The sequence below is a fragment of the Hermetia illucens genome, chromosome 5 (genome assembly GCF_905115235.1).
Source record: "Hermetia illucens chromosome 5, iHerIll2.2.curated.20191125, whole genome shotgun sequence".
Taxonomy (NCBI): Eukaryota; Metazoa; Arthropoda; class Insecta; order Diptera; family Stratiomyidae; genus Hermetia; species Hermetia illucens.
Window position 1 is genome coordinate 99,867,433 of NC_051853.1, and position 18,929 is coordinate 99,886,361.

The 18,929-nt window shown below is 39.7% G+C and overlaps 1 protein-coding gene across 1 annotated transcript; it reads right to left on the bottom strand.

The window, feature by feature from the left end:
• Nucleotides 1-245: 245 nt before the first annotated feature.
• Nucleotides 246-17,425, bottom strand: LOC119658427. Its single transcript, XM_038065825.1, has 5 exons — nt 17,286-17,425; nt 1,502-1,866; nt 1,249-1,417; nt 883-1,194; nt 246-774 (listed from the first exon to the last, which is right to left on the bottom strand). Exons 2-5 carry the CDS (start codon nt 1,843-1,845, stop codon nt 364-366), a joined length of 1,236 nt encoding a protein of 411 aa, XP_037921753.1. The 5' UTR covers nt 1,846-1,866; nt 17,286-17,425; the 3' UTR covers nt 246-363.
• Nucleotides 17,426-18,929: the final 1,504 nt, after the last annotated feature.

Genomic DNA, 18,929 nt, shown 5'->3' on the forward strand with positions numbered 1-18,929 from the left:
CAAATTCCATGTAATAATTATAGTCCATTTCGCCAGCCAGAGGTCATAGCCGTGAGGTCAGTCCCTATCCGACCTGTTATGGACGTTTCGGAAGCAGTAAAGTTTCGAAATTTGCAAGTTGTTAGCCTACAATTTTTTATCCCCTATTATGACAAGCAGGAAAGACTTGCAGTATAATTTTAAGGTCCTCTATGATTGTTAAAAATTAATTTTATTTAAATCAAAATAAAAAACTACAGCAAATGTTCAGTTTTCACACCTTTATTATCAGCTCACAAATCCCAAGTGCGTTGTTAGAAATACTGAATGAAATTGCTGGTTATGGAGTATTTGGTAGAACAGTTCGTTGGTTGAACAATGCCATCAATCAAATAATCCATAACTTTCGCATTCCTTCAGCAAAATTTTCATTGTTTCTTTGAATCGTTCTGATGAACAAGCTATTTTGGCGATCTTTTCTGCTTTTTTATCATCCTTCATTGCATCAACAGGATTTTCATCAAAGTCTTTCCTATCTATTGAGGTTAAAGCTAAAACCACCGCTGCACCGAAAAGTCCAAACATAGCTTTCTTTTTAACTTCATTTTTGATATCTTGAATTGTAGGGATGTTCTTATAAGAACCTTCTTCGAGTGCTGCTCGGAGAGCTGGGTAATAGAAGTCTTCAATCAATTGATCTGTACCTTGGCGCAAGACATTTGGTGCTGCATCGACGGCAAAAAAGAAGCTAATGTCAAGCCCTATACTCCCTCGAGTGCATCCTTGGAAATCAATCTAAAAATAAATCAATGGAAGATTATTACATTTATTTATTTTAATATTGTTTATTGCAATTGAATTCCATTTGGAAACAATTCAAGATTGTTGTTGTCGTATACTTACGAGAAGAGCATCTGTTACCAAACCCCCTTTGTATTGGAAAAGAATATTGTTTACCCAACAATCTTCATGGCAGATTCCTACGATGTCACCTGGTGAGATTCGTATTTCGTCTACAACTTTGTCGAGGAAAGTTTTATTTTTAAGGAAGTCTTTTAGTTTAATCACGATTTTTTCATAGCCAGGCCATTTTGATGCATGCTCGATCATTTCTGCGAGATTCATATATGCTGGCCTTGCTAAACCTTTTTTGGTGAAGCTAACCGAGGAGAATATACCATGCTTTAAATTATCTGTTTCTTTCAACGAAGGTTCCTAAAGAAAAAAATTTATTGTGAATTATAATTTTGAAGAGGAATTGAGCTATACTTTTTCCAGGAGCAACATGGAACCGGCATGATACTGGCCTAGTTTCTTCAGAAAAACTTTACAATGGTTTATGTCCACCCCGTTAATACGATCTGCTATATCGTACCCCGCAATTTTCATGTCTTCAAAGACCATGGTTCCTATAGGCTCGGTCGCGACGTAGTAGCATCTACCATTTGAGGAGATTTTATATTTGATATTAAAATAGCATATATTTGTCTCCACGGTGGCTTAGTAAGGGACTAGAACTTACTTTGGTGCAGTTTTTACATTTACTAGGCAGCTCTCAATCCGCGGTATGATGTCACAATACATTAGCCTCTCCTTTTCAAAAATGTCTGCTTCTGTCAAGTCGCCATCCAAGGGAACACACTTGACAAAGAGATCTTCTACTTGGCTTGCCGATCCCTTTTCATTATAAGTAGCTTGCACACGGTAAACACTGCTGAAATGATTATCACCGGGGTTACATCCCAGTGAAAAATCCAGGCTGATTAGTTCAAACTCCTTAGATCCAATTTTATTCGCTATAACATTTTTGAAAAACTGTTCGTTGAGGAAGTCGGGAATTTCGTAGTTGTTCTTTTTGATGATCATTATGGAAATTGGGATATCGACCTGCAAAAGAGTTTATTTATAATTTAAGTTCATTGATATTAAAGTTTTGTATAAAAATCATATTAACATTTGTTTGCTGTATGTTTGCGTGATACATATGGTACATTCAAAAGCAGTGGTACTCACTAACATGGAATTCAGTAATTACCTTAAAACTTTCAGGCGTGTCATGAATAGAACGAAGAATAGTAGTAAGAGGGCTTACTTGATAAGCACTGATGGAGGCACAAAGCGGTTTTGACACACCCGCCATACTTCGAACTTTACTTTTCGGATTGTAATAATAATAATAATTGGATCAGGGCCTTGAAGTCTGTTAGAGCATTTCGGTCAAGACCCTTATGGTATAATATAGGATTACAGTACCCTGAAGGAGGCAATATGGTCAGCATTGCGCTCATCATCATCATCAACGGCGCAACAACCGGTATCTGGTCTAGGGCTGCCTTAATAAGGAACTCCAGACATCCCAGTTTTGCGCCGATGTCGACCAATTTGATATCCCTAAAAGCTGTCTGGCGTCCTACGCCCTCGCTCCATCTTAGGCAGGGTCTGCCTCGTCTTCTTTTTCTACCATAGATATTACCCTTATAGACTTTCCGGGTGGGATCATCCTCATCCATACGGATTAAGTGACCCGCCCAGCATTGCGCCTGAAATTATTATCCTGATTTGAGTCAGGTTCTCATTCACAGCTGAGTCAACTGTCCGACGTCGAATTACAATACAAATTCCACTGTCACCGGTGAGACTTGAACGCCGACCTTTCGTACGATAGCCTTGTGCTCTAACCACTATCCGGACAATTTCGGATTATGGTAGAGCAATTTAACCCAGAGTGTCCGGATAGCTGAGTGGTTAGAGCGCAAGGCTGTCGTACGGAAGGTTACGGTTCAGATCTCACTGGTGGCAGTGGAATTTGTATCGTGATTTGACGTCGGATACCAGTCGACTCAGCTATGAATGAGTACTTGAGTCAAATCAGGGTAATAATCTCGGGCGAGCGCAATGCTGACCACATGCCTCCAAGTGTACCGTTACGGTCTTGAATGAAGTGCTCTAACACACTTGAAGGCCCTGATCCAACATGGATTGTTGCACCAACGATTATTATTATTAATTTAACCCAGCGCACTAGTTATTCCTGCACTATGTGTTGTCGTAGGTTATACCAGATGAGTTCGTGCGGCACACCGTCAAACGCTTTCTCCAGATGCAGAAACGCAATGCAGAGACGGCGACGCCTCCCCCGATGTTTCTCCATGACTAATCGCGCGGCGTATATTGTTTGTGTAGTTCCGCAGTTTCTGACACACCGAATTTGATTTGTGGTTATTTCAATGATCTCGCGAATACGGTTGTCAAGATTGCGTTCAAAAATCGATATGGTATGGGACTGCAACTGGATCAGATGGTAATTTGGATATTCTGCTAAATTACCTTTCTTCTGTCATATTGGAACTGTGGTATTTGGTTGCCAGGCAAATGGTGTGCCATCTACCTCACTAACTCGATTCAAGAATGCACTGAAGTACAGTATGGAGCCCCAGCTCTTAGCTTTACCCAGTTCTCCAGCTCGGATGCAACGTCGTCAGGTCCTTTGACTTTCATTTGATTTCATTCGTTTTATTGCTTTCTCGACTTCATTCGCGCTTACAGGTGGAACTAGTCTAAGTCGCCACGCTTGTGAAAACGGAAGATGGATAAATTCTTCAGTTAAAATCTGCTCGAAATATTCTCGCCATTTGTCCATCGATGGTAAGCAGTACACCGTTCTTGTCCTTAACGCAACAGAAGTGTTCGATATCCTGTGTGCGTCAGTGCCGGGTTTTGGCAAGTTGATACTCTCCTTCTCTCTCTCTTATCCTACCCGCCCACCGCCACTTATGGTATTATCCACAACTAGACGATCGTAGTATCGCTCATAAATTTCGTGGTTATGTAGGCTACGGAATTTTCCATCCTCATGTAGGCGGCTAAAAATTCTTCCCAGGATTCGTCTCTTGAATGTGGATAAGTTTTCGCACTTTTTCTTGCTGAGAACTCAAGTCTTGGAGGAACACATAAGGACTGTCTGTTGGCTGTGAACAACGGCTGGTGAATTTCATCGTCGTAGCTTTTATCGGTGGTGACTTTCGACTCTAGATAGGAGAAGTTATAAATAATCTCAAAGTTGTAATCTGCTATCTTTATTATTTTCGTTTGACCAGTGCGATTTGATGTTGTTAGAGATCGATATCGGCAGCCTTGGTTACTAGTTGAGTGGACTTAAAAAGAATGGTACCTCTTGCGGTTACCTCAGCATCACGGATAATTTTTTCCAGGACCAGGTTAAAAAGGGTCCACGATGGGGCATCTCCTTGTCTTAGACCGTTGTTGATGTCGAATGTTCTCAAAAGTGATTCTGCTGTTTTGTCAATCTATTCCGAGGCTCTTTTTGTCGCTTCGTAACAAGTTGTTTTCTGTGTAGGATTGTCGGTCCCACCCAACCCCGAACCTCGAGGATCAGTTGGTGCAATTTGTCGCGTTTTTGGTACTCTCGTCTTCATTCTTCTCCGTCTGCAGCTTCTAACGAAATTGCCACTATATAATTCGCGGCGGGCTAGTGCGTTCCTCACGCTGTTTTATCGGCGGTTTGTTCGCAAGACGACAATAAACGGCCGATATTGAGGTGTGATGGTTTCATAGGGAACGGCGTTGCCATGAGTGGCGGTGGTAAAATGTCGGCGTCTTATGAGAATATAGTCGATTTGCGTTTTACTGTTTCCGCTGTAAAATGTAGTAAGATGAGGCAATCATTTTATGAACCACCATAAATACAACGTCATGGGTGCCCGCAAAATCGGCTATACGCTCGCCACCCTCATTGCGCACTCACAGCCTTTTCTACCATGAACACGTCTGCCTGTTCAACCACGTGACCATTGAGATCGTCCGCAACGATGACATAGTCATCATACATTCTTCTCAGCATCAGATCGAGCTGTCTGTGGTGATCATCAAATCGTTATCATTAATCAAATCCAGAACTTTATAGTCATTTTGACCGTGTTCTCGTGCTATGACGCAACTTTTGGTGGTACACCAGCGCAAATATCAGTGCGGGTTTCCTGAAGAGCTCCTGTGAGTTCCTCAGTCTTTATAGTGAGCAAGCCAATAATTAGTGTGCAGACACGTATTTATTTTGCTCTGACTAATTTACTAACGTCCTGACGCGTCCACATGTGAAGAAAGCTTGGCGATTTATCGACAAGATCGGGCCCGTCCTGCCGCATCAACTGAGGTGGACAGCCTAGCAGTTATCCCAGGCTAATAACTCAACCCGATCGTTTCGTTTTTAATGACATTTTCTTGGTTGGCCTGTCTTGGGACCTGCCACCAAGAAAGATCATATTGGATTTAACATAGTGTAATAACCCCAACCATACTTTATTTATCTCTTTCCTTGATCTTAGTATTCTATTCTTAGTATTCTCTTGTGTAAACACAAAACCTTATTAAAATCGGTTTACTGTCTGTCTGTCTATCCGTCTGTCTGTCTGTCTGTCTGTTTGTCCGTCGCACGCATTTTTCTCGGAGACGGTTAAAGCGATTGGCACGAAATTTGGTAGAAAGGTGGGAACTGTGAACGCTCACGCATATAGTGAGTTACATCCGTTTACGTCGAATTTAAGGGGGGTCCCCATACATGCAAAAGGGAGGTGTAAATTATTTCTTCATCAAATATAGTCATGTGGGGTATTAAATTAAAGGTCTCGGTTAGTACTTTTCGAAGCCGGTCTTGGTTTTGACCTCTGTTGAAAAGGTGGGGAGTGCAGGGGGTTGAAAGTGGTAATTTTTTTAACGAACCCATTCTCAGAAACTACCCAGCCGAAAAATCTGAAAAAAATCAGGGGGCTGCCACTATATGGTGCCTAGGCTCCGAAGTACCCTCCATACCGATACCTGTTCAAATGAAGTTACTAATAGTACATTACTAGATTTTTTAGTAATTGACAGGAAAACCCCCCTTAAGTTCACTTTAGAATCACGAGATTTTGCAGCAATGTAGACTACAGCATAGAGCATGATTCTGCCAAATTTGGTGAAAATCACACTATTACTAACAAAGTAATACTAGGTCAAAGCTGTCGCTTCTCTGCCAATTCAAGACTATGAATGTAAATATTACTTGAAAGTGGAAATTTTCACATAATATATGCATATTTTACGTGCTACATGCTAATGAGACAAACGCACACTCAAATCTCTTTATAAAGGAAATACACAAAACCTTTCATACCTGAAGCACTGAGCTTCAGGTTTCTCGACTTGTTCGTCAATACAGACGTATAGGGTATTAAATCGAAGCATCTAATTAGTACTTCCAAGCAAAGTAGTAAAGATTGGAAAAAAGCAGCACAAGGTGAGAAAGAACTCCCTTCTTACAAACTATAATACATTACCAAAAGTCGGAGGAAACTATGAAAATTTATCGAAATCAAGGCTTGAAAGTATGTCCACCTGCTACATTTTGTCAAATACAATTTATCATCATCACCAACGGGGCAGCAACCGCTATCCGGTTTAGCCCTGCCTGCCTTAAGCCGGTTTTGCGTCGAGGTCCAGCAATTCGATATCCCTAAAAGCTGTCTCTCACTTTCTCGAGGGCCAGGTTAAAGAGGACGCATGATAAGGCATCCCCTTGTCGTAGACCGTTGTTGATGTCTAAAGGTCTTGAAATTGATCCTGCTGCTTTTATCTGGCCATTGCGCACATTGGTCAGTGCCAGCCTAGTCAGTGTTATCAATTTCGTCGAATCCTCTCATGGCCGTGTACAATTTGACCCTGGCTATGCTACCATAGGCGACTTCAAAGTCGATGAAAAGATGGTGCAACGGAAGTTCACATTCCAACAGTTTTTTCATCGCTTGCCGCAGAAAGAAAATGTGATCTGTTGCTGATTTGCCTGGACTTTGGTATGAGCGAATGATGTTCTGAGCATATGAGGCTATCCGGCCTAGCAAGGTAGCGGAGAATATCTTATAGATATCTCCGTTTTTATGTATGAGACAGATAATGCCTCTTTGTCAGTCGTCAGGCATTGAATCGCTTTCCCACACGTACAATTTATAACAACATTATTTGAAAATTTAGTTCATCCTAGAAGCACAACACTTTGCTTTTATATATTTAACAACAGTTGTTAGATTGACAGAATGAAACAGATTTTATATGTAACAATATTAGCTCATAGTAAATATACGTTGAATATTCCCGATATTTAATTCATTATTTACCAATAGGAAAATTATAAAAATCGAGTGCACTATATTCACAAGCTTATCAAAATTATCATAATCCCAAATCTATGGCCAAATCTGGGTATGTGCAGAAGATTTTAATCAAAATTAAAGAAATATTTCTGTTGAATTGTTTATAGGTGACTCGGTTCCTATCCATAGCTATCCGCTCTCTCTTTGGGTTCTAAACCTATAAAATCTCGACACTGAGTCTCCCATGTGTTTAGTTTTTGTAAACCTTAAATTTTAATTGTGGGGACATAATAAAGAGTTTGGTGGTTATAACTGGTTTGAAATGATACACTTTTTTACGGGTTCACCATTTGAATAAATATGCCCTGTGAATTGGGGCTTAAGAATACGCATGGTCGTCGTAAGAGACAATTAAAAGAGATAGCATTTTGTGAGCGAGAAACTTGCACATTTTCAAACTTTATTGCTACCGAAACGTCAACAACGCCTTGGATAGCAACTGACATCACCATAACGACATTTAGCTATTGAAAACGGAATGTGCGTGCGCTCCTCCACAACGGTAGCTGAGGTCCTCACATTGTTCGAGAACGGAGCTTGCCAAAAAATCAGTTGGGTTTCAACTAACTGACGCTGTACAAGCAGTCAGATTGACCACTGCAGGATCAGATGTAAATTTTTGAGTTGTCTTCTGGATATGCATAACAAGAGAGGCGCTGAACTTTGCGTCTAAATTGATCACCATATGATGGTAGCTTACGTTCGCCTACGTGTTGCGTCCGCCGCTACTTGTAGGGTCGCCCGCTTGTACGACCCAGCTGTCGCTCGACAACGGGACATTATCTTGTTGATTGGATAGCAGATATACTGAATACCCCGCCTGAGAATATCAATCAGCATCTGGCCGCCATCAAAAATGGTCTTTCCTCGGGTGCTACACAGGTCGTCGGCATGTCCCAAAGGGGCATCATAAGATCTGGTTGACTGCGGAGTCGTGGAAGCAAATGGATGAACGGATATGAAGGCTCTCCTGGCTGCTGCGAGTGATATCGGGCATGACCCCGAGCTCGAACTTCGATATCGAGCGGAATCTCGAGAAGTAGCATACCCCTAGGAAACAGAGAATTTGCTATTGCGCGGCGCAGAGAAGCTGAAGATGCCGCAAATCGCAATAATTTCAAAAATGTATACCGCATCACGAAAGAGTTTGCATGTAGTCTACAATCTTTCCATGTTCCTGTAAAGAACGTCTACTGTCGACTTCCCATCCATGATGCTGAACAACTGAAGAGATGGAAAGAATACTTTATCTCAGTTCATAAACTTAAACTTATCCGATGAGGTTCTTCCCCTGGTAGATGAAATGGCGGTCGCTTACTATCGATCTCGATGGATCATGGTAAAGCAATTGAACCCAGCACACGAGATCTTCAGACACTTAGTGTTGTCGTAGAGTATACCAGATAAATTTGTGTGGCACACGGTCAAACGCTTTCTATAAATCCAGAAAAACAATGTAAAGAGGACAATGCTTCTCATGGTGTTTCTCCATGAGTATCCGCGGCTTGATTCCCGGTGATTTCAATGATTTCGCGAATACGGTTGTCAAGGATGCGTTCAAAAATGTTCATGGTATGGAAAACTAACCAGATCAGACAGTAATTTGAACATTCTACTGGACTATCTTTCCTTTTTCATATAAGAACAGTGATACTTTCTTGGCAGTCAGATGGTGTAATACCTTCCTGAATAACAATTAAAGAATTCACTTAGCTGGGTCCCAGCTTTTCGCTCCAGAGCTCAGATGCATCGGGTCCTGTGACTTTCCCCGATTTTATTCGTTCCATTGCCTCTTCGATTTCAGCTGCGCTGACAGGTGGAACTGGTTCAAATGTCCAAGTGAAGGATGAGCAAATTCTTCAGTTGGAATCTCCTCGAAGTATTTATCGCTTTCTATCTGTCGCGGCTCATTAACAAGCCCATACAGATCTCTCTTGCCAGACTGAATGTCTAGTTTATCATAAAAATCTTTGTCACTCCTTTCAAAATCGAAAAGTACTAACCAAGCCATTCCACTTGATACCCCCCATGATCGAGTATTTTGTGAAAACAAATTGTACACTCCATTTTATATGTCTGGGGAGCCCCCTTTAAACTCAACAGAAAGTGGCGCTGCATGCTATATATAAATAGATTCACAGATCCCATGTTCTTATCAAATTTGGTGACAGTAGTCACAGTTTTTTCCCAATAAATCACGTGTAACAGACCTTGAACTGATTTCACACAAAACCTTAAAAAGACGATAGTATATTATTATTGACTTCACTTGAGCAAATATCTATATATAGGTTATTTTGAACTCTGGATACCATTTAGGGACAGTTTCATGGTTTTTTTTCAGATTTAGATTAGTTTTACACCGCCCTTTTAGATGCATTAGGACCAGGTCCGGTGTATAAATTACATGAAAATTGACTGTTTTCTATGGAAATTCATAGTTCGGACCTCCAAAAAAACTGGGTGCTCGGGGAAATCCTTTCCACCGTCCTCTGGTCAGGTATGATTAGGTCTCCATCGTGCCTGCCTCAAACTTAACGTAATACAATGCCGTTATGTTCACCCAACTACTGACTCATGTTAACCATATTGACAGTAGGGGAAGAAACACCTGAGATGTACAGTCTACATTCATCCAAATCTACCAGGCGACGATCGGTGCGAGATCTTGGACTGCACATTATTAAAGGCAAGACGTAGTACATGGTGGCAACGTCAGCACCAAAATCGACGAAAACCAACAGCGTCGAATAGCACTGGCCAAATGAGAATAATAAAGATAAGAGACCACAACTTTGAGACCGTTGATAATTTCACATATTTAGGCTCAGCTTCGATGATGAAATCCGCGCACGGTTGTTGGCAGCCAACAGAACCTATTTCAGATTACAAAACTATTGCGTTGGAAACATCTCACAACAGTGTCAAAGCTTTTACTGTACCAGACTTGGGTTCTTAGTAAGAAAAGTTGCAACCTCTGAAGAATGTTTGGCCCTCTACAAGAGCATGGACGATTCCTTTGCTTATATAATGACGAAATTTATGAGCTATACAATAACCGTTTGGTCGTGCATAAAATCCAGCTCAATAGGATCTGGTGGGCGAATCGCTTAATGCATATCGGTAAGGCTGATCCAGCCCGAAAAACAAAATCTGCGGTAGAAAGTGAAACCGTACCTTACTTCAGATGGAACGAGGACGGAGGCCAGAACGTCAGACAGCTTCTAGGGATATCGAATTGGTGGACCTCGGCACAAAATCGGAATATATAGGGTTCCTTACTCAAGCAGGCCCAGATCCAATACCGGTTCTTACGCCGTTGATGATGGTGACTGTTATCAGATCCCTGTCGACTTCGGTAATTAATTTCTGATCGAAGGCAATAAAGAAAGGATCTGCGGGTTTGGGACAAAGTAATACTTGTTGAAGAAAACAATGCTTCGAATATAAAGGTTTTGTATTCATCTTAAGCGAGGAATTTTCTATCCATATTTTTTTATTCGTACATACCTAAAAATTCAACCTATTCAGTTTCTATGATAAATGACGTCATACACGTCTTATAGTGCCTATAAATTGGCGTGAAATACACAATTTTAACGTTGTCGAACTTTGTTAACGACAGTCGGATTTTTTCAAACTTCCCAAAATGATCTACTATATTATTACTTAAACTTTAACCTGTGGTACATATATTGTGTATCAGGATGAACTTTACAGAGGTTTTCGTGTAAATTTCTCCCAAAAATGCAAAATAATGCTACTCGTTGTATGTTAATGGATTCATAGATGTTCTCACCAAATTTCGTGACAGCAGATTCAGTCGTTTCGCGGTGAATCGGATGGATAGATTCTGAGAACGAGACCTGTTACACTCTGCGGAGTATACACTTTGAGCCCTCACCCCCTATGTTTAAGCCAATATCAGAATCAGGTTCGAAAAGTAAGAAACAAGCCCTTTCATTTGATACCCCGTATGATCACATCCTCCAAAAAAACTGTTTTGTTTTTTGGTGAATTTAGGACGAACTTAAGAAGGTTTTCCGGTCAAGTTCAAAAAGTTGGTAATATACTATTGTTATTGTTATTTGAGCAGATATCGGAATTGGACCCGTTTTTTTTTCAGATTTTTGGGTTGGGTAGTTTCCCCAAATGAGTCCTGACTCACTTTGAGTTTTCCTATTTTGATTCATCAATTACTTATTTTTCGATTTACGTTAATTTCATTTGATGCCACAGATACTAGATAAAAGAAAATGTACATCCCCCTTTAAACTCCATCTAAATTTTTTCTAAACCACTGTATACGTTCACGAAATTTCGTTAGAGAGGCTAGCTTTGGTGAAAAGTGCGTGTGACAGAGAGACAGAAAGAAAGGCAGAGAGAGTAAATCGATTTCAATAAGCTAATATTAAATGTTAAAAATAGCTAATGTCATGTGGAGATTCGAATTTCCACTCTGGGACTCGATCTGAGCCATAAAATATAAGCTCCCATGTTTTCTTAATGTGAGAGATTTAACTTGTACTAGGCCTAGATTCGAGGTTAGCCAAGTTTGGAAATTGTTAATTATGAGTATTGTTAACTGGTAAGTTATTTGTAAACGCCAAAAGCATACTGTCGTTAGTATCGTAGGATCAGGTTTTCACTTGAACAGCATTACTTGTGGAAAAAACCAATACAACCTAAAAATCGATTTAAATAATTTGATAATTTTTCGAAAGTCAGAACAGTTTTTACTCCATTAATATTTTTTATGTAACACCGTGGCTTTAACAAAAGACATACCCAAAAGAATTCATGATTTCCATAATCAAGGAAACAGAATCCATTTGATCAGCCACGAACTGGAGAAGGAATTAGGACCGTCGTAAAAATCTTGATTCAATAGCCAGAATTTCAACGTCGTGTGCAGGATAACGGCCAAAGATTACATCAAAAGACGTCCATGGGAAAACATGATTGAAAAGTTTCCGTAAGAGAAGAACCGATGAAGGCCAGATAATGCGAGGGGTAAGTGAATCCCCAGTTCACATCTACCAAAAACCTAATCAACAGAATATGGGAGGAGGACATCGAATACCAGCGCGTTAAAGCTTTAAGGGTTTGAAATTAACGTTGCTTGTTTTAATATCTCAAAGTCTTTTCTTTTTCTTCACCCTTTATTCCGTTCACAAGCGGGGTCGGCTCGTCGTGATCGGCTTCGCCATTTGGCTCTATCGAATGCCTGATCTGGGTGCAATCTCGAAGCTTTCAAATCCCCATCCAGCGTATCAAGCCACCGTTGCTTAGGTCTGCCTTTTGGTCGTTTACCATCGACTTCGATGTTCAGACCAATCTTGGCAAGTGAATTCTCGTTTGCACGAATTGCGTGACCATACCATCGAAGACGCCTCTCTCGCAACTTTTCCACGATCGGTGCAACTCCATAACGATCGCGGATATCCTCATTTCGGATGTGATCTAAACGTGTGACGTCACTAGTCCAACGTAGCATCTTCGTCTCCATTACCACAAGACGCCGTTCATTGTCTTTTATGGTTGGCCAGCACTCAGTACCATAGAGAGCGACTGGACGGACGACGGGCGGTAAATTTTAGATTTAAGACGTTCGTTGATACGTCGATCACAAAGGACACCAGTTGTGGAACGCCACTTCATCCAGGTTGCGTTAATGCGTGAAGCAATTTCATAACAGCAGCAATTTAATATCTCAAAGTCATAACATAATAACCTAATTTACGCTAAGTGTTTCATTATTTCATTACCTGAGGTGAGTTTGGAGAAAGCAAATTGAAATTGAAGACGTATGAGACGATACAATGAAAAGACTCGCGTAATACAGATCACACAAGGAAGGCGAAGAAAATAAACATAAATAAGTGCAATGAATGTTTTGGCATAACAAGAAAAATGAACGCATCCCAATTGAAAACTAACCAAATTCGAGCTTCCCAATTAATTTTAATTAATGGGATTGGGGATTGGGAAGGTATTGAATCATTTCGGTTCTTGCAATACTTTGTGGAAATCATTTTTTGAGAATCTGGAGTTCTCGCAAATGCTATAAATGTTTGGACTAACTAAGATTTACCGATTTGGGGGGGGGGGGGGGGTGTATAGCGGTTGCGCGCCACATTATACCATAGCTACTCTCGCGGCGAGAAGGAAAGGTCTTACTGGAAGAGACACAATTGTTAAATTCCTAAGGTACTGTTCTGGAACAACGTTGAAGCCCCTAGTTAGATTCCCGACACCATGCTTAACCATACCATATAAGTATATCGAGAGTTTTACACTCCAGACCACAGAATTGAATGCCAAAAGTTTAACATTCTTATAGCACGCTCTCTCACAAACGTAAGCTGCTTTTCTGGTTATTTTCGACGAAAAGTCCACAAAAGGAAAGAATTGAACACAAAGTATTAAAATAGTTAATTATTTTACTCTGTCACAATCCAGCCTTTTCCGATGTAAACTTTAGATCCTTTTTTCTCGAAACTATCCTTTTCAAGTTGGCCGAACTCATAATTCGAATTAATCTTGACCGACTGACTTGAAATTTTAATTGTATATTTATAATTACATTACAAATGGAAGTGAATTAAGGTCACTCTTTCCACCAATTAGACTCTCCAATCCATGTTTCGTCAATCCCCCAATCTTCTACCTCCCCTCCCATTGGTCCTTGTCTTTGTGCATATTTTGTACCCCAGATGTATTTCTGTTCCTTTTCTTAACAAATAAATCTGAATGACTTTTTCTTGTAAAAAATGTTGGAACGATTTCCGTGGAAAATTTCGAATTTTTTCTGCATAAGCACGCCATTTTTGCAAAAATTATCATTTCGGAAAAAGTCTGCGTACTTTTCTAGCTATGTATATGTATAACCAAAAAAAATTCCCCGTTCATCCCGAACTAAAAATGTTAGGTGCAATTGGTTCGACCATGCGACCTTAAAAAAAATCGTCGAGGTAAGCTGTGTAGCCACCATTTTTACATTACTTTCAAAAATTAATTAATTTATATAGTTTATCATATGTACAATTCTTCTTCTTCAACCTTTGTCCCATTCAGAAGCGTGGTTGGCTGGTCTTGATCACTTGCTTCATTTTGCTCTGTCAAAGGCCTAATCCAGGTGCAGCTGCGAAGCTTTAACATCACCATCCAATGTACCACGCCACTGAGGTTTCGGCCGGCCTTTTTCTTTATCATATGTAAAGTTGAGGGCTTTCATCAGAATTTTAATTGACTTCATTGCCCTCGGGAAAAAGTCATACCAAATTATGCTTATTTATTAGGCCGCTACAGTGGCCTTAGGCAGCCCTATTAAATAAGCTAGGAGTAATCCAGAAACGTATGTATGAAAAAAAGGTCACACATTTCATCCCGCTCATCTCATATAAGACTGCATTGAATGAAGATTATCTTGAAGAGACTAAATGAACACTTTTGAGCACTGAAAATTTGACTCTTTTACTCCAAATTCAATGTACTTCTCAAACATCGTCAGCAAAAGGGTATAACCACTAAATAATGAGGATTAATATTGGTAACATTTGCAGCAATTATAGGGGTATCACGTTGCTGAGTACCATCTATAAGATATTCTCCGCTGTCTTGCTAGGCGGGATAGCCCAATACGCCCAGAACATCATTAGCCCGTACCAAAGGGGCTTCACTCCAGGCAAATTAGCAATAGATCAGATTTTCGCTTTACGGAAAACGATGAAAAAACTGTTGGAATATGGACAACAGTTGCACCGTCTGTTCATCGACTTTAAAGCCGTCTATGATCGCACAGCCAGGGTAAAGCTGTACACGACCAAGAGAGAATTCGGTATCTCGACGAAATTGATAACACTGACTAGGCTGACCCTGACCAATGTGCGAGGCCAGATAAATCATATCATATCAACAACGGTCTAAGACAAGGCCCGCGAGAAAGTGATCCGTGATGCTGAGGTAAATGCAACGGGTACGATCCTCTTTAAGTCCACCCAACTACTGGCCGAGGCAGACTCTGCCTGAGATGGAGCGATGGCGTAGGTCAGAACGCCAGACAGTTTTTAGGGGTATCGAATTGGTGGACCTCGGCGCAAAACCTGTCTGGAGTTCCTTATTAAGGCAGGCCTAGACCGGATACCGGTTGTTGCGCTGTTGATGATGATGAATATTGGCAACAGTTAATAGAAACTCCAGCTTAGTAGAGATATCCCACTAGCCAATATCATATTTAGCAAATTCTTTTTTGGGCTGAGATTTACTTCGATAGTCGTTGGTCTTAAACGAGCTTAGGATTTGGCTTTAGACAGATTACGATTATTTCGTAATATTTAATACGTAGGGAACAAAATTTTAGACCGAAGTTAAAGCCAATAGAACAGCACGCGCCATGTTGGCGTTCTTACAAAACCAAAAATTTAAACCGATTTGTCGCGAAACTTGAACTGTTTATTGGGAAAAAAGTTTGGAATATCTAACGTTACATAGGAAGCCCCCCTAAGATAATACAGCAAAAGATTCTCGCAAAAATTAGCAAATCGGAAGAATATATACCGCGAAAGTTAATATATTGGGAGCAATGCTTACTTCAGATGGCCTCTGTTGGCCTTAACAGCGAGCAGCCAGAATTCATTATGATATGGGAATACAGTAAAGCTTATTCTTCAATATCAAAAAGTTTATTGAAAAAGAAGAAGAATCTCCTCTAGAAGCTGATAATCAGGTTTTTCAGTAGGCAGACCACAAGACTGTTAGCTCATTCTCCCATGAATAACCAACATAAGATTCTCAGAGATATACCGAGTACATATCAGAACAAGTCGGGACCCCGAAGCTAGACGCTTCAGGTATGAAAGGTTTTGTGTATTTCTTTTATATAAAGATTTGAGTGTGCATTTGTTCCATTAGTATGTAGTACGTAATATATGCATATACCCACTTTCAAGTGATATTGACATTCACAGTCTTGAATTTGCACTGAAGCGACAGCTTTGACCTATTATAACTTTCTTAGTAATAGTTGAATTGCCACAAAATTTGGTAGAATCATGCTCTATGATGTAGCCTACAATATTGCAAAATTTTGTGACAGCCCACTGATTTCAGATTTTTTGGTTGGGTAGTTTCTGAAAATGGGTTCGTTAAAAAAATGATCACTTTGATCCCCCCGCATTCCCCACCTTTCTAACAAATGGCAAAACTAAGACCGACTTGGAAAAGTAGGTGCCGAGACCTTTCATTTGATACCCCACATGACTATATTTGATGAAAAAAAAATTTACAGCCTCGTTTTGCATGTATCCCCCCTTAAATTCAACGTAAAAGGATGTAATTCACTATATGCGTGAGCGTTCACAGTTTCCACCTTTCTACCAAATCTTGTGTCAATCGCTGCAACCGTCTCCGAGAAAATTGCGTGTGACGGACGGACAGAGAGACAGTAAACCGATTTCAATAAGGTTTTATGTTTACTCCTCGAAGCATTTTTCTATTAGCAGTTATATTTGAATCTCCAAAATCATCAGCCAGTAACGGCACTAGAGCTGCATATGTAGAACTTCAGCTATATGTTTATTTCACAATGTTGCCACAGATTCATTGAGCTTATTCTGAAAGACCAGAATCTAGTCTGCACCAAATACCGATCGTTAACTGTTTCCAAACAACTAGATAAAGAAAGTGCAATTAACCATATTCTAATATTTCCTCAATATGAAGACTTTCCTGATACTTAGAGAAGTTACCCATTCATTTATTTTGATTGATAGTTGATCTGATAATCATATTATTGAAATCACTTCACTGGTCCAACAAAGTACCTTATCTTACAGTCTTTCTAGATTACTTGTTTCGGCATGCCATGCGATGTCAGTTGTGAGATTTATTACACCAATTCACTAAGTTACAGTATCTAAACCACTTAATTCTTATCACTGGCGAATCTTTAAAATCTCGGTTTTTAACGAAAAAACAGGAGTAGAGTCGAGGTTGAAATTTCACTTCTCTCTTTTGACAATTTTAATATGAATTACTTTCACTGCCACTGATGTTAACCTTTTACAAATTTCCTAATTTCTAAAAATCAGAGGTGTGCCTTACCCGTCAAGATTTCTCAGTGATCAATGATTGCTTATCGGAGCCTATGCAAATTTAATCGCGACACAATATGAGGACAAATTTGCAACGGGGATATTGTGAACATCCACACTTCTAATCCGTTGATGATTAGAACATTAAAACAAAGCAGCAATCGCTTTTATACTTACTAAAACTCTTCAAACATTGAGCTGACGGTAAGATAATTTGCTTGGTAATGATGAGGTCTTTGATACTCTCAAAATAAACCCACGTGGCTTAAATATCACATATCAAAGATTTTGGACTCGTTGTCTAGCCTAGCAAACGCCTAGGTTAACATTACTATGATAAGTTAATTTATTGAGCAAAGAATGGGGTGATAACGCAAGTTACTCTTAATTATGATTATCTTAAATGAAATTATTGTTCTTATTCATGTTATATGTAATTGGATATTAGACAAAAATTTAGAACAATGGAAGTTACATATGTAGGTTATTAGAAAAACCGAAGACAAACAAACGCAACCATTTGATTAGTAAAAAATGATGTGACTTGAATGTTGAAATCTCTAATGAAGGTGGGTCAAACGACCGTCTTAAAAAAGGGCAAGGGCAAGGGTAACTGCCCACTGCCAGCTATTGACCACTAGAGTTCGCCCGTAGCGCCACAAGAAAGCCCATAACGTATTATTGTACCCTACTCTGCTGACTAGTCTGGTGATGTGACCAGGCACTTCGGTTCTTTCCTTCTCATTTTACATTTTTACAACATAAAGGCGATTATGCCCGGTACCTCTGTATTTGCACCGGGGTGGACCTAGGAATGGAGGCATCAGACGAAATTAAGATTAAGGTGTTAGAAGTTAGGCCAGAAAACCAAGCAGCTTTCAGTTTACAGTACTCTTGGGGTGCCAAAGCTCCTATAGTAGTACGTTAGTACATATAATAGATAGAAATTAAATTTTCCACTATTTTTCAAGAGTTATTTTTGCAATGCGGTGGTACTATAGGGTACTTAATAGCAACAAGCCCACCAGCATTATAACCTGCCTTCAGGATAAGAGTTGAGCATAATTCATCCCCTGTCGGATCCGAGGAATCGAATTCTTTTTGGCATCATTTATATGTAGATATAGTGTAGAATATATGGGCAAAGTGATTTTTTGATATTCGAAGTCGTTCAGAAATTATAGTGTTAAAAACGTGATAAGTCACATTCCAAATTTATGTCGATCGCGGTAATAAAGCTTCTATTTATCGGTCCGAATGAGGTTCGAATGACTTCACTAAAAGGACAAGAATTAAAGCCAAGGCTATACATGTGTTTCTTCAAGAAACCTAAGGTTTATGGACTAGGTATAGGAGATTAATTGTCAGTTAAGGTTTTATGGCTAAAAATCGCATTTTACTTTTTAAATGCGTTTTTCTCGAAACGGCATGTTGAAAATCGGCTGCCACCCTAGCCCAAAATCTATCCAACAAAATTCTTTGAAATTTTCAGGACTTATTCAGAACATATTTCTACGGTCCGCAAACTAGGATAATTCCCATTGACTCAGTAGTTTTTTTTTTCATTGAAGAAGCCGTGAGAAAACACCAAAATTCACAAAAAAAAACAGTTTAACAATGCACCAAAAATTTTATTTTTTAATAATCCTAATTT